The 17,023-nt window shown below is 36.0% G+C and overlaps 1 protein-coding gene across 2 annotated transcripts in view; it reads right to left on the bottom strand.

Moving 5' to 3' along the window:
- Positions 1–344: 344 nt before the first annotated feature.
- CFAP69 (cilia and flagella associated protein 69) overlaps positions 345–17,023 on the bottom strand; it is a 62,504-nt gene continuing 45,825 nt past the window's right edge. The window contains exons 16-23 of one of the 2 annotated variants that reach the window (XM_040259784.1): positions 15,146–15,227; positions 10,897–11,089; positions 9,749–9,886; positions 6,762–6,838; positions 5,092–5,289; positions 3,358–3,444; positions 1,777–1,881; positions 345–1,281 (exon numbers count right to left, since the gene is read on the bottom strand). In XM_040259784.1, the coding sequence (XP_040115718.1) occupies positions 1,111–1,281; positions 1,777–1,881; positions 3,358–3,444; positions 5,092–5,289; positions 6,762–6,838; positions 9,749–9,886; positions 10,897–11,089; positions 15,146–15,227 (1,051 nt within the window). In that variant the 3' untranslated portion in view covers positions 345–1,110. The remainder of the gene's footprint in view (positions 1,282–1,776; positions 1,882–3,357; positions 3,445–5,091; positions 5,290–6,761; positions 6,839–9,748; positions 9,887–10,896; positions 11,090–15,145; positions 15,228–17,023) is intronic. The other variant, XM_040259785.1, reaches the window with a different exon arrangement.

Raw genomic sequence — 17,023 nt, 5'->3', positions numbered from 1 at the left:
TTCATTGGAAGGACTGATGCTGAAGCTGAAGCTCCAATAGTTTGGCCACCTGATGTGAACTCTGACTCACTGAAAAAGACCCTGATGCTGAGAATGATTGAGGGCAAGAGAGGAAGAGGGTGACAGAGGATGAGATGGTTGGTTGGCACCACTGACTCAATGGACATGAGTTACAGCAAACTCTGTGAGATAGTGAAGCACAGGGAAGCCTGGTGTGCTGCAGTCCATGGGGTCACAAAGAGTTGGACATGACTGAATGACTGAACAACAAAAACAACATTGTAAAGCAATTTTCCTCCAATTAAGTATAAATAAAATTTTTTAAAAACCATCTTTATGTTTAATTTTTATTGTTTAGCTTATGACTAACATTTGGTTTTTATAGGAGAAGAACTTTTACTTTGACCAACATATTTGCTGCAAAATTTTTACTGTCCATATTTATATATATTTATAATAACTTATGTACTTATCCTGATTCCCCACTCCACCCATATGCTTTAGATGGGACTGGCCTCCTTCAGGCTCTGCGTGTAAGCAGTTCTCAGATCTGGCTAAGGTCATGATGAGTGATTCAGGAGTGGGCATGCGGCCAATCAGATGTCCCAAGATGCAGTGACAGTTGCAGAGACTGTTGAGAGGTAGGCATGCACTCTTTCCTACTGGATATCAACCTGGGAGAATATAATTCAGGAGTTTCTAGGGAAAGAGAAGATCCTACTCATAGAGTTTCGGTTCCTGGATCCAACAATGCCTGTAGTTTTAATTAGTTTTATATTTGACTTTTGTTGTGGTTTTTTTTTTTTTGGTTTTGCTTTTTGGCTCAAACCAGTTGGAGCTGTTCACATCAGTTGAAAGAGTCTTAACTGATACAATATGTTTTACAATTTTCAGTTAAGAGGACTATAATCTTTAGAAAGAAGTTGATGACAACTCTTCTCACAGTATATGTTGATATTTTCAATAAAAATACATTATATGTCCTTACTTTTATTTTTAATAGTATTTTACTAAAATATTTATTCTAAAATGTTTGCTTTACATTTATATATAAAGATATTTAGCTAAAAATTATAAGTGGAATTTATTTCAAAAATCCTTTAGAGTATTTTATGTGGGATCACTCTTCTTTGGCTCATCCACAGTTTTTACTGCTTTCACCTTCTGTAAGGCTCCTCCTCGAATAGGCAGTTTCTTAAGAGCAATATCTGTATCAGCCAGAGGTCCTCCCACTAATCGGGCAGGAGTGCTTTCCACTGTTACTACCCCACCAGAGGGCACCTATAAAAGCAAAATTAAACATTTAAGAGTCCATTTATAAAAATTTTCACTAAGAGGAACATCTATTCATCCTTTAGCTAACTTTGGAAAAGACACAAAATGTATATAGTAACTAGCAGGCAGTGTGTAATAATGGAAAAATCAGGGCTTTGGGCCTTTTGGATTCAGGGTCAAATTATTTCCAGAAGAGGACACCAAGAACACTGGAATATGGCATGGATCTATTTACCAAGCAAAGGAGGCACTGCACACTTCCTGTCAATGAGATGTAGAGACCTACTTTGACTAGTGTTTACAGCAGTTTCTTGGGAATCCTGGAGGGCTAGGTCTGGTCTAAACCAGCACCAGGTAAGGGCAGGGATAAATATGCCTTAACTACTTGACATTTTAACAGCAAAAAGAAAAAGTATGAGACAAAACTTCATGGAAATAACATTCTTTGGGAACTAAATTCATTATCTATTAAGAAAAGTTATGGAGAAAAAAAAATCTTACTGTTGCGTTAAGGCCTTTAATATCTGTCCTGTGAAATATTGCATTTGGTGGTCTTTCACCATATCTAGAGGATTCTATAGCTTTCTCTTGAAGTCTTTTTGCTTTCTGAAGATTTTTGAATTTGAAAGAAAATAAAATTGTTATTAAAGCATTAACTATGGTACTTACAAAGAAGTATACAAAATATCTTTGTATATATAATTTATTAGCCCTAGATCCAGCATTTATTCATTTAGGCTAAGAAAATAGTTATTAGTAAGTTATATCCTTTGCACATTGCAGGAAACAACTAAAAATGTTACTGAGATTTCCAGAGATACTGGCAATATATGACCAAGGGATAAAGTAGTTCCTAAGGAAATCAGGCTCAATTTTTTGCACATGGTTGAATAAACTACTAAATTTATAATAGAGGATAATTGTTTTCAAATTATTTTGTACAAATACTAATCCAGTACACTTAAATGTTTTAAGAATTCAGAATAATGCAAACTATACAATTTGCTGCAGTTACCTTCAAATTCAATAGTTGAGGCACTAGAACAGGCGAAATCCTAGGTAACAACTAATCTGTGTGGAAGAGTTTTATAAACTCTTCCTTAAAAGTACAGGTAGTTATGGGGCTATTTTGTAAATAACATTGGGAAGAACTTTTCATGAGAAGGGGGAGACATGGTATCTTGAATAAGCTTGTTGTTAACTTTGGTTTTGCTATCTTAATATGGTTCCGCTATTTTTGTGGGCTAATATATCATTTAATGATGTCATATTTAGAGGAAAAATTATCACATTATGTAAAAGTGTATCCCAAGCAGAAATGGAAAAAAGTAATGAGATTTTGGGACTCCTCTGGTGGCTCAGACGTTAAAGTGTCTGCCTGCAATGTGAGAGACCAGAGTTTGATCCCTGGGTCGGGAAGATCCCCTGGAGAAGGAAATGGCAACCCACTCCAGTATTCTTGCCTGGAGAATCCCATGGATGGAGGAGCCTGGTGGGCTACAGTCCATGGGGTCGCAAAGAGTCGGACATGACTGAGTGACTTCACTTCATGGTGTTCTTACATATTTCAAGTGAACAATTAGCATTATAAAATTTTTAGATTACTTTCAAGCTTATTGCTGAAGCAGGTTATCACATTTTCTCAAATTCCTATTTAAGCTTTAATATAATGTTTCTTGTGGTGGTCACAGGGAAAACATCTTTGATCGAGAGGGCAATATGGACAGTTGTTTTTTGTGTCCTTCACTCTGCTTCTTACAGAAAGAATCAGTGAATAAGAAGGCTCAGAATGGAAAGCAGGGGCACACTTCTGCTTATTCCTGACTAACTCTCATCTCTTTTATGCAAACCAGGAACACCATCCTTGTTTCACCCTGCTAAGCCAAATGAAACTCAGAGTGGTATCTTCTGAAACTGTGAAAAACGCTTAGTTTCAGTTATCATCTTAAACTGCAAATGAGGATCAACAGTGTTGGTATCCCACAGAAAGATCAACAGAAAAAGGTGAATGAATATTTCCCTGAAAAATTATGTCAGAGTTGGCTGGTTTTTGTGGTTATTATAATGTTTAAAAAATCCTACCTTTAAAGTTTTAGCATTTGATGTTCTGGCCAAGAAATTTCCCCATGATTTATTAGCCAATTCTCTTTGTTTGTGTGTGGCTTGTATCTGAAATGAGAACGATAATTAAGAGTTCGTTTCTATGAAAGGATGCCAAAGGGCTTGAATACCTCTATTTTGAAGAAAGAGCTAGTTTTTGCCAACATAAATTTTAAGGCCAACTAGCAAAAAGATTAGAGTTTAACAACTTAAATAACAAAAGTCTTAAAACAAACAAACAAAAAAATCCTTTCCTCACTATGTGGCCAAGGTTTGAACTGCTTCCCATGAAATGTAATGAAAAACTGTTGTTATAAAAATATAAAATATGAGAATAACAATAATCGTTCTCAGCAAGACTGTTTTAAATTAAGTATCACTTGCAAAAACAGAGTATAATCCAGAGCAAGTTACATAAATGACCCAATAGCAAATCCACAGGAGAAAATAAAGAGATTTCTGCTGCCACTGATAATAGTTTAGGCATGATTATATTGGTGGAGCTTCTTCTAATTTATGACTTCAGCAAGATAGGCAATTTTGTGAGAGTGCTGAGTTTGTTGTGGAGTTACAGTCTGGGAAATACTACTGACAAACTACAAAGACTGTGGTTCTCAACAGACTCTCCACTAAATATATAATCAGAAAACACATGCCCTTGATTGGTATATAGTATATTATTAAGCTTAAATTATGAACTTAAGAGTATTTAATTAAACAACTGCTAAAAAAAAAAGTGAGGTCAGAGCCATGATAACAAATCAATGATAATCAGCAAATCAGCAATAGCTAGTCCACACAGCAGAATACTGCCACTCAATATAACTAATGAGAAGCAGAACTTCCATCAGAGCACTAAAGATCAAAGGAATGGCTTAAATGGCAGTATCCTTGCAATAAAAACTCTCCAACAAATAAAACTTTTAAGAAGGGAGGTATCTAAGATGGAGCAGAATTTATAAGTGGATGCTAAGTTCCACTAGACTGAGGATATAAACATTTAACAGTACAAGTGAAACCAGCAGGCAATAGCAAAACACTTTGGAAATCACCTTAAAGAGTTCTAAATATTTAACTTTAGTCATAAAGGATCACCAAGCAGCAATGGGGAGTCTATATCATCTCTGTATCGGTGGACAAGTTCACTTAGTCACTTAACCTTTTTGCTCAAAAACTTCAGGTGTGTTGTTTCTCACCTGTGTAAAACTTTGGGGGAAAATGGCTTATATTTTCCCAAAAGGCTTTTTCTGACTAGCTAAAGTCAGAGAGCACATGTACAGAGTGCTCACAGCATGTGATTTGGCACTGAGGTGAGGAGATGTGCCTGTGGTTGGCAAACCAGTGAGGGCTTGACACAGAGTGAGGGACAAGGGCCGACTTTCTCGTTGAGGTTAAACTTACAGTCACAGAGATAATGTTTGTCAGAATTTTCTAAATGTGTGCACTTAAATAGACCACAATTTTTGAAACTGTGACATTTCAAAAATGGAAGTGTTAGCCTGTACAAATAAAATTATAATGTCATAGACCAGCATTGAGTACAGTAATTGAATTGCAAGCTATTCACTCCATGTTCTCTTTCAGTCTGCACAAAGACACAGTAACTATAAAAGAAAATCACAAAATGACTCTAAGTGCTGAAGCATTCACAAGTAAGGCAAATACACCTTAGGGATAATTTCAACTAGTTTATACACGGAAATTATTTTGGCTTACTTTTGTATATACTTTTTGTTCATTTTGCACATCTTGGCGTGCTTGGCTTTCAATCATCTCACTTTGCAGAGAAACAACCATCTTTCCAATATTTTCTGATGCTGCTATAATAGATTCCAAAACTTTTTTGTCTGTGGTGACTGGTTTTAGCTTTTCTAATTTTATTTCTTCATATATTTCATTCCATATTTCTCCAATCTGTTATAGCAAAGTTTTAAAAAGTTAAATTAACCAAAAATAAATGATATACTTTTAGGTAACCTAAAATGTATTTGAGTGATCATTCCAAAGTTACCACTTACTGAACCAGCTTTTCCTAACTTACTCTTTGGGAATAAGTGGCTCTGGGAATGATTTGGGGCAACAGTTACATTTGAGTATTCAGGAATCACTTACCTAATGTTTTTCAGTGATAAATATTCACAGAGAAGGCTCTACTATCTAAGTGTAGTTCATTGCCATCATCACTGCCCTCTCCTTTACAGTCACGCTGTTTTCACAGCTGCACAAATTGTTGCTTTACTCTCATCCTCCTAAAGTACTGATGCTTTCCTTCCTAAAGCCCTGTTTGAAGGCTGGGTCAAGATGAATTTGTAGAACAGTGAAGATGGAGATTTCTGGAATCCTGGTACCTAGTCATATGAGAAATAGGGCCTTGTCCCTCATCTTCTAGCTAAGGTAATACTTGACCTAAAACTCTTAATATGTTGATTTCATCATGCTGTAGCTCCACTTCATATACTGGAATATATGGAAATTACTGCATTTGAGTATGTTTAAATTTAGAGGAAAAAAAATGCATCCAGGATACAGGTAAAATTAAGCCTTGTTTTCCCTTTTTAAATAGAGATTTATTCATTTACAGCATTCAATACATAGTACTAATATTAGAAGATAATGTTTACTTGAAAAGGCTTTCCTAAAAGTTCAAAGGCATTTATTTACCAAAAAGTATATAACCAGCAAAGTAAGTAACCCAGGACTATTAATTGATATTTGACCATTGAATAATGTAATGATAAAACAATACTTTAATAAGTATTAATAATTTATTTTAACAAGTAATAATTCATTCAATTCTAGCTCTTTTTTAAAAAAATTATTTTTGAAACTTTTGACTGCACTTAGTCTTTGTTGCCGCTTGTGGGCTTTTTCTAGTTGCTGAGAGCCAGGGCTACTCTTCATTGCCATGCACAGGCTTCTCATTGCAGTGGCTTCTCCTGTTGCAAAGCACAGGCTCACTCTAGAGCACAGGCTCAGTAGTTGTGGCACCGGGCTTAGATGCCCTGTGGCATGTGGGATCTTCCCAGACCAGGGATCGAACCCGTGTCCCTTGCATTGGCAGGTGGATTCTTAACCACTGGACCACCAGGGAAGTCCCAATTCTAGCTCTAAATACCCTTTTAAAGAGAAGAAATTATATTTTAAAGATTTTGTTAGGCCTCTGTATCAGTAATGTCTATCTCCCTCTATAAACTAGAAGTTGGATGAAATCTTATCCCATGGAAATATCCAATAAATTAACTGTATGCTCCTTGAATACTATCAGATGTAAAATGAAAAATGAAAACTACATAGTATGTGGATTATTGCTCACAAATATGAATAGATCTTTCCCAACTGATGACCTGCATACTAGATTTTAATAACAAGTCTAAGAAGGTACTCACTTTAAAATCAAGATATCTATGTATGATACATAGAGTGACAAAATCTTCAGCAGATAAGCCAGGTAAATTTTCAAAATCTAAACAAAGTTTATAAAGAGAGAATTACTTTAACTGAGCAAATAATTCTAAAAGGCATATATTTATCAAAAATATGCAAATTATTCCTTTTGATTTCATCCTGATTTATGAAAATGTTACTTCTGTGAGCTTCTGGCTTCCTCCTGTAACAAACCTCTGCCAGGTCATCCTTACGTAGTCATTCAAAGAGGAACATTTTCTGTGCTGTGGTCAGACCATGATACTGTACTTCTACAGTCTGAAGAGTGAGGACTTTTTTCTTAAAAAGAAGCAAAGTTAAGTCCTTAGGTGATTCAGAATTCTAGTATTTAAGTCTAATATCTAAACTAACTGTCTTTAATCCTGACTGTACTCTGGAATTGCCTGGGGAGCTTAAAAAATACTGATCAGTTCAGTTCAGTCGCTCAGTCATGTCCGATTCTTTGTGACCCCATGAATCACAGCACGCCAGGCCTCCCTATCCATCACCATCTCCTGGAGTTCACTCAGACTCACGTCCATCGAGTCTGTGATGCCATCCAGCCATCTCATCCTCTGTCGTCCCCTTCTCCTCCTGCCCCCAATCCCTCCCAGCATCAGAGTCTTTTCCAATGAGTCAACTCTTCGCATGAGGTGGCCAAAGTACTGGAGCTTCAGCTTTAGCATCATTCCTTCCAAAGAAATCCCAGGGCTGATCTCCTTCAGAATGGACTGGTTGGATCTCCTTGCAGTCCAAGGGACTCTCAAGAGTCTTCTCCAACACCACAGTTCAAAAGCATCAATTCTTCAGCACTCAGCCTTCTTCACAGTCCAACTCTCACATCTATACATGACCACAGGAAAAACCATAGCCTTGACTAGACGGACCTTAGTCGGCAAAGTAATGTCTCTGCTTTTGAATATACTATCTAGGTTGGTCATAACTTTTCTTCCAAGGAGTAAGCTTCTTTTAATTTCATGGCTGCAATCACCATCTGCAGTGATTTTGGAGCCCAAAAAATAAAGTCTGACACTGTTTCTACTGTTTCGCCGTCTATTTCCCATGAAGTGATGGGACCAGATGCCATGATCTTTGTTTTCTGAATGTTGAGCTTTAAGCCAACTTTTTCACTCTCCTCTTTCACTTTCATCAAGAGGCTTTTCAGCTCTCTTCACTTTCTGCCATAAGGGTGGTGTCATCTGCATATCTGAGGTTATTGATATTTCTCCTGGCAATCTTGATTCCAGCTTGTGTTTCTTCCAGTCCAGCGTTTCTCATGATGTACTCTGCATAGAAGTTAAATAAGCAGGGTGACAATATACAGCCTTGACGTACTCCTTTTCCTATTTGGAACCAGTCTGTTGTTCCATGTCCAGTTCTAACTGTTGCTTCCTGACCTGAATACAGATTTCTCAAGAGGCAGGTTAGGTGGTCTGGTATTCCCATCTCTTTCAGAATTTTCCACAGTTTCTTGTGATCCACACAGTCAAAGGCTTTGGCATAGTCAATAAAGCAGAAATAGATGTTTTTCTGGAACTCTCTTGCTTTTTCCATGATCCAGCGGATGTTGGGAATTTGATCTCTGGTTCCTCTGCCTTTTCTAAAACCAGCTTGAACATCTGGAAGTTCATGGTTCACGTATTGCTGAAGTCTGGCTTGGAGAATTTTGAGCATTACTTTACTAGCATGTGAGATGAGTGCAATTGTGTGGTAGTTTGAGCATTCTTTGGCATTGCCTTTCTTTGGGATTGGAATGAAAACTGAGCTTTTCAGTCCTGTGGCCACTGCTGAGTTTTCCAAATTTGCTGGCATACTGAGTGCAGCACTTTCACAGCATCATCTGTCAGGATTTGAAACAGCTCAACTGGAATTCTATCACCTCCACTAGCTTTGTCCGTAGTGATGCTTTCTAAGGCCCACTTGACTTCACATTCCAAGATGTCTGGCTCTAGATTAGTGATCACATCATCATGATTATCTGGGTCGTGAAGATCTTTTTTGTACAGTTCTTCCATGTATTCTTGCCGCCTCTTCTTAATATCTTCTGCTTCTGTTAGGTCCATACCATTTCTGTCCTTTATCGAGCCCATCTTTGCATGAAATGTTCCCTTGGTATCTCTAATTTTCTTGAAGAGATCTCTAGTCTTTCCCCTTCTGTTGTTTTCCTCTATTTCTTTGCACTGATCGCTGAAGAAGGCTTTCTTATCTCTTCTTGCTATTCTTTGGAACTCTGCATTCAGATGCTTATATCTTTCCTTTTCTCCTTTGGTTTTTGCCTCTCTTCTTTTTACAGCTATTTGTAAGGCCTCCCCAGACAACCGTTCTGCTTTTTTGCATTTCTTTTCCATGGGGGTGGTCTTGATCCCTGTCTCCTGTACAATGTCACGAACCTCATTCCATAGTTCATCAGGCACTCTATCTATCAGATATAGACCCTTAAATCTATTTCTCACTTCCACTGTATAATCATAAGGGATTTGATTTAGGTCATACCTGAATGGTCTAGCAGTTTCCCCTACGTTCTTCAATTTAAGTCTGAATTTGGCAATAAGGAGTTCATGATCTGAGCCACAGTCAGCTCCCGGTCTTTTGTTGACTGTATAGAGCTTCTCCATCTTTGGCTGCAAAGAATATAATCAATCTGATTTCTGTGTTGACCATCTGGTGATGTCCATGTGTAGAGTCTTCTCTTGTGTTGTTGGAAGAGGGTGTTTGCTATAACCAGTGCATTTTCTTGTCAAAACTCTATTAGTCTTTGCCCTGCTGCCTTCCCCCAAATCCAGAGCTCAGGGGGCAGCTGGTTGCATTGTGATATCAATGGAACATGCATTTATCTATATAAAGGGACTTTTATTCATCATGTTTGAAAAATGGACTCCAAAGTGAAATCAATTCACAATACTCAGTAAAGAAGGAGAGGCTCTTTAGAATTTGACAAGTAACTTCTTACCTAGTTTGCCCAACACAGCATAAATTTTTGCTCTGATATTCTCAGTAACATCCATAACTGCAATAGTTGGGCAGTTAGCAGGCAGTGGTATGATTTTTTGCTCTTCTTGAAAACTAGTAAATAGAGGTTTCTTTGTATCTAATCATTGGATATCATAAAAAATATAGAAAGGACAGATAAAAATTGTAGTAAATTAATAATTTTAAGTTTTAGGCTAAATATCATAAAATATACTAACAGAATATAGTACTGCCTGATACATGATTACTCTTTTAAAAACATAAGTAATCAGCAATTTTTCCCCATTCTGTTGGAAAAATTTAATTTTTTACTATTTATGTAAAGTATAAAAATTTCACAAAATTACTTTTTTAACATGAAACTTTCACATAAAAAACTTTTCTAATTTTGAGATCCAGAAACTGAACATGTCAGTTTAACAATGATTTAATCTCCTATTTGCTTTTGGTTCCTGTATGTTATCCTATAAATATAAAAACTATTTTATGATGTTATGGGTTAGAAGTTAGAAATAATAAAAATGGATTGAAGAGAGAAATCACCAGGAGTTAAAGGGGAAGTATTTTCACTTAAAAATAAACCATACTAACACATAAAATTATAATAAGAATCATAAGGAGTATAGAAAATGTAATATAGCACTATAGACTAGATAAATGAAATATAAATTCTGGTACTATAAACTTCATTAATTTAGAGTCTAGTCATTTAAATTTATGACCATTGATTTATTTTTATTTAGAAAAGTTTCCTCCTTTACATAAAAAGTAAACTATAAATGAGAATCAACAGAAATGTACAAAATACTGAGCACTCTACTTATATCTCAAATTTTATTGGTAAATGAAATATTACTGAATATACTTACAAAAACAGATAACCCAAAGAAAATGCTTTAGGAAGTCCTGTTAAGTTTTTTTTCCAAGTTAAAGAATATAATCAAATACCATTTCCTGAAAATATTCTATAAAAACATGAACCTACTAATTTACTTAGTTTTCTTTCAATCTGCAGACCCCTGTGGAAAGAACTTTAAACAAAGAGGTAGAAGTCCCCATACTTTCCTAATGTCTCTTCTTAAAAATACAGATCTAATTATTTCTACAAACAATTACAAATACACTTACCAACAATCTTCCCATATTTATCACGTTTTACTCCTAGTTCTTTTTCTTCCTTTCTCCACAATTTAATTAAAAGACTAGCAGCTGTCTGGTCCTTCTTCCCTCGCCACGCATTGACATGAGCCGCAGTTTTGGGATTATCGCAAAATTCAACCATTATTCCAAGTATTAGATTGCAGAATTTTTTTTGGTTCAACTTTTGCAAGGAAACAGAAAAAGAAAAATGTTGCAATAAATAAATATGTTTTAAATTAAAAAAAATAAAAATTTTAAGAATTATTGTCTTTTAAAAGAGAAATATTTGTGTTAATCAGTAGGTTTTTTCCTAAATGACTGCCTTATAAAATCAAGACTCTAAGTATGATTTGTGACCATCTCCTGTTAAAATAGATACCATCATAATGAGTTCATTTTCAAACAATAAGGACTTTTAAAAAATAGATATAAAAAGATTGAATATAATTCTGATGTAGTCATAAACACATCCTGAACAAAAATGTCATTGATTTAGTTCAATATGAAAAAGAAATATTGAAATTAAGTGGAGCAAGGTCATTTGTTCTATACATAAGACTGTAATTATAGGATCTTTTAATTTACCTGGTTTATTAAAGTTTGTTAAGACTCATCTCACTGTAACCTCATTATTATTAAGAGACTGCTGCTGCTGCTGCTAAAACGCTTCAGTCGTGTCTGACTCTGTGCGACCCTATAGACGGCAGCCCACCAGGCTCCCCAATCCCTGGGATTCTCTAGGCAAGAACACTGGAGTGGGTTGCCATTTCCTTCTCCAGTGCATGAAAGGGAAAAGTCAAAGTGAAGTCGCTCAGTCGTGTCCGACTCTTCACGACCTCATGGACTGCAGCGTACCAGGCTCCTCCATCCATGGGATTTTCCAGGCAAGAGTACTGGAGTGGGGTGCCACTGCCTTCTCCATATTAAGAGACTAACTGATAGTAACTCCAAGTGGCAGTCACATGTGAAAATAAATCAAAATGAAGTATAATCTTGTAGTTTGAAACTCAGCAACCATAAAAGAGTGTATCAGCAGTTAAGAAAAATTATCTTATTAAGCATATTTCCTGTTTTTCTACAAATAGTTTTCAGCAAACTAAAATTTAGGTATAGATAAGTCCAAATAGAGCAAAGGTGTCCACACAATCATGGCTTCTGTATGAAATATTTTTGGTTGAGAAACTCTTACAATGTACTGCTAATAGAATATGGCAAAAGAAGCATGTAACCTGTTGTCTGAATTACATACATTATCAGTTTCCTGTTTAATTAAATTATGGATAATATTACCTGCTTTCAGTTCAGTTCAGTTCAGTTGCTAAGTTGTGTCTGACTCTCTGCGACCCCATGAATCGCAGCACGCCAGGCCTCCCTGTCCATCACCATCTCCCGGAGTTCACTCAGACTCACGTCCATCGAGTCCGTGATGCCATCCAGCCATCTCATCCTCTGTCGTCCCCTTCTCCTCCTGCGCCCAATCTCTCCCAGCATCAGAGTCTTTTCCAATGAGTCAACTCTTCACGTGAGGTGTCCAAAGTACTGGAGCTTCAGCTTTAGCATCATTCCTTCCAAAGAAATCCCAGGGCTGATCTCCTTCAGAATGGACTGGTTGGGTCTCTTTGCAGTCCAAGGGACTCTCAAGAGTCTTCTCCAACACCACAGTTCAAAAGCATCAATTCTTCGGCACTCAGCCTTCTTCACAGTCCAACTCTCACATCCATACATGACCACAGGAAAAACCATAGCCTTGACTAGATGGACCTTAGTCGGCAAAGTAATGTCTCTGCTTTTGAATATACTATCTAGGTTGGTCATAACTTTCCTTCCAAGGAGTAAGTGTCTTTTAATTTCATGGCTGCAGTCACCATCTGCAGTGATTTTGGAGCCCCCCAAAATAAAGTCTGACACTGTTTCCACTGTTTCCCCATCTATTTCCCATGAAGTGATGGGACCGGATGCCATGATCTTTGTTTTCTGAATGTTGAGCTTTAAGCCAACTTTTTCGCTCTCCTCTTTTACTTTCATCAAGAGGCTTTTTATAGCTCCTCTTCACTTTCTGCCATAAGGGTGGTGTCATCTGCATATCTGAGGTTATTGATATTTCTCCCAGCAATTTAGAGTTATTATCTTATATGGGGTTTCCCAGGAGCTACAGGAGACACGGGTTCAATCACTGGGTTGGGAAGATCCCCTGGAGGAGGGCATGGTAACCCACTCCAGTATTCTTGCCTGGAGAATCCCATGGACAGAGGAGACTGGAGGGCTACAGCCCATAGGGTCGCAAAGAGTCAGACACGACGGAGTGACTAATATACACACACACTGTCACAGAGTAAACTCTCAGTAATATTTAACGTTTATGAGCAATTATTATCACACACTGAATAAATATTTTAACAGATTGTATTAATCACAATCCTCAATCAAGTTAGTTTTTTATTTCTCTACTTCACTTTGGGAACCCCTGGTGGCTCAGCGGTAAAGAATCCACCTGCAATATAGGAGACATGGGTTCGATCCCTAGACTGGGAAGATTCCCTGGAGAAGAAAATAGCAACCCACACCAGTATTCTTGCCTGGGAAATCCCATGGACAGAGGAGCCTGGTGCACTACAGTCCATGGAGTCACAAGAGTCAGATATGACTTAACAACTAAAACTACTACCACATACTTCACTTTTAGGAGGGAGGCAAATGTCAATGGTTGAAGTTTATATAGAAACTTCATTAAAGATTATTTGTAATTTATAATTAGCTTGGTTGGTTTAATCTACATTAAGTACAATCTAATAATTACATTCAAGAAAACACAGCAAAAATATGTCAGGAATTATTCAAACCACTGCATGTAAATGGATACACACATGCACATAATTACTCATACAATCCTAGCAACAGTGCATGAGGTAGATAATACTGTTATCTCTATTTTATAGATGAAGAAACTGGTAACAGAGATGTTAAATAATTTTTCAAAGTTACACAGCTAACAACTCCTGGAGGCCTCAATCAGACTGATTCCAGTCTGTGCTCACAGTCACTGTACTATATGGCTTCTCCTACCAATCTTCATATCTTTCCATCCAGAAACCCTAATGGTGAAGGAGAATGAATATAAGTAAGAAATGTCTTTTAAGTCTTCTATATATTGTTAAAATAAAATTTAATTACTTTATATATATATATAAATATATATATACACACATAATATCATTCCTCACTTCTAAATATTAAGTAGAAGCTACATTCCAGGAAGATATGCCAAATTAATTTTGTAGCTTTGAGAATTCCTTGACACTGACCATGTGCTTCTAGACATACTCTAGTTAGAGGAACATGGCGAGATAAATGTTATTTAGGACTGCCTAAGTAGAGCTATGCATACATCCTCTGTATTATGCTCAATTTTCTGAACTTTCAAAGGGTTTCTGCTTATGACTCATTCAAGGTAGGTTATTTTTATTATTATAATTATTATTTACTTATTTTTTGTTTGTAGTGTTTTATATCTAATGAGCTTGCTATCATCTTTAGTGTCAACTAATTTTCTTTCACAGAGATGAAAGGACACAAATAACTTTAGTATCTTTGCTAAGTTAAAGGTCCGTTATTCTGTTAATAATATCAAGAATGGTGGCAATCACAGGCAGTGACATACCTAGAATTCTGCATGAGAATATCTCTCAGAGTTTTACTGAAACAAAAGTATACTTTTTCTTTATATTAACTATGGACCCACTTATTGAGGCTAGGAGGGGATTACTGTAAGGATAAATGAGAGCCTTTGCCATTCTTCTCAGCCTTTCTGGATCATTCTATGACACACTAGAGTCTTCACATTACCTACAAATCATTCAGGGTTTGTTTTTTTTTTTTTTTTAATGTTGATCTTTCCTTGTTTGTCAAGCTAGAAGTTATTAGTAAATGATTATTGACTTTGAAGTAGTCTAGCTGTTTCTTTAATTTTGTGGGGAAAAATCCACATAAAACAAATTCCTTGCTGTCATGTGTTTGGGAACATTCATCTAAGTAAACCAATTTCTTCACTGGAGGAATTTTCAGACTCTTTATTACGCCAGTGCACATTATGGAACTCCAAGAGGGATTTTTGTTTAAAACAAACATTTAAACTCTATTTGGAGGCACATTTAATCACAGAGTAGTGTTCTGTGATACTCAGTTTGTAAAGACCTAATAAAGACATATTTAATTTTTGTTAAACAGTTATTATACTTACTGCTAATAAATCCAAAAGGAGAAAAATGCCTTCTTTTTCAAGAAAGTAATCCTCTGAGGGGTAACATCCCAAAATGCAGCACCTTAAATAAAAAAGAAGGTAATAAGTTAACAAGGCTTTATTGGTAAATTCAATTTGTAAGTTTATTTCTATCAAACATATCTTTTCAAAGAATATTTTTCTTCATTCTCTCAAATCAGTTTATTTCTTTGCTTAAAAATTGAACTTTGAAGAGACTTTGCCAGTGTTGTTTAACTTCAACTATTTAAAAACTAATCCCAATTGTTTTTCATTACTGCCTATTTTCTGTAGATGCAATGTTCTCCTTTGCTTTCCCAATATTAATTATTCCTAAAGGTCTCCTCTGGTTGCTCTATGAACTATTTCTTCAAGCTTTATTCATTTACTGTCTTTTACAGTGCTGGCATACCTGAAATACTTGCTTTTTTAAATTGCTTTTAATTACATCTTATCTTGGCATGAGATTATTTGCTGAAGTGCCTGCTGTGAAGTGCCTCATGGAGTGAGGGACTGAAGTAGTTGCCAGGGCTCCTTTCACTGTTTTCCTGGGTTGCAACAGACATGGGCTGAACAAGCCGCTGCTGGTGGTAGTGGTAAATTGAGCCCAATCTCCCTCTAGTCTTCCCAGGAATGGCAAGCCTGCTGGGGTCAATCGAAATCTCTTTTCTATTTAACATGGTATTTATTTATTTATCTATGGTTCAATAATAATATGATAATTATTTAACATGGCTCCCTCTTGGGGAAAAAAGAGAGAGAGGCCTGTTTCTGCTGGCTGTTTTGTGACGGTGGTTGTGTGTGGTGGCGGACGTGAGGATTGGCACATAAAGGCCATCAGCTAGGCCTCTTTCACTCATGGGCTTTCAAGTTTTACCACCTATGGGTATGAGTCACACTTAGTTTGTTCCCCCTTTGAGGTAGTAACTCTCCCATGCCTATCATGGCCTGTCTTTTGCCTCCTTAATTCATAGCATTATTGTAATAATAAGAGAAAAAAATAGAACATCCTTCTCTGTTCAGAAATTAAATAATATACTTCTAAATTTCCTAAACATTGAAAAGAAAATCACAATGAAAACTGGAAAACAGTTTGAATTTAATGATAAGAGCATATGGAGCCTTGTTGACTTCACAGGAGAATTTACAGCCTTAGATGGATTATTAGAGCAGAAGAACAGTTGAAAAATCTATGATCCTAGCATCTATCTCAAGAAATAGAAAAGATAAAACTGAATGAAAAAAATTCCACAAAATTAATTAAATAGAAAAACAAAATAGCATAGAAGCAATGATGCAACAATTGATTCTTTAAAAAGACTCATAATATTGACATCGATCAACCCTGATGAAACCCATCAAGAGAAAAGAGAGAAGGCAGAAACGTCTAATACCAAGAAAGGAAAAGAAGGCATCACTTTATATCCTACAGACATTAAAAATACTAAGAGGATATTATAAACGCTCACATAGCAGGAAATAACAAAAATTTAGACAAAATAACTAAATCCCTATAAAAAGACATCAGAACCTATGCATGAATAGAAAATCTTAACAGATATATACATATTAAAGAAATGAAACCTTAAACTCCAGGCATAGACAACTTAATTGGTGAATTCCACAAATTACTTAAGAAAGATATAAAAACAATCTTATGCAAACTCTTTCTAGAGAAAATAAAATGAAGGAATACTTCCAAACTTGTTTTCTGAGGTCAAAATAAACTAGTTTCCAAAACTATTCAGGGAATATTAATAAAAAATAAATATTAAACTTACATTAACAGGGTATTCTCTTCCCCAAATCTAAAAATATTTGCTAATTGAATCCAGCAACATAAAAAATAAAGACATAATA

This window comes from Oryx dammah, unplaced genomic scaffold (assembly GCF_014754425.2).
Source record: "Oryx dammah isolate SB20612 unplaced genomic scaffold, SCBI_Odam_1.1 HiC_scaffold_18, whole genome shotgun sequence".
Lineage (NCBI taxonomy): Eukaryota > Metazoa > Chordata > Mammalia > Artiodactyla > Bovidae > Oryx > Oryx dammah.
Note: the sequence above shows the minus strand (reverse complement) of the source record. Positions and strands in the feature narration are given on the sequence as shown.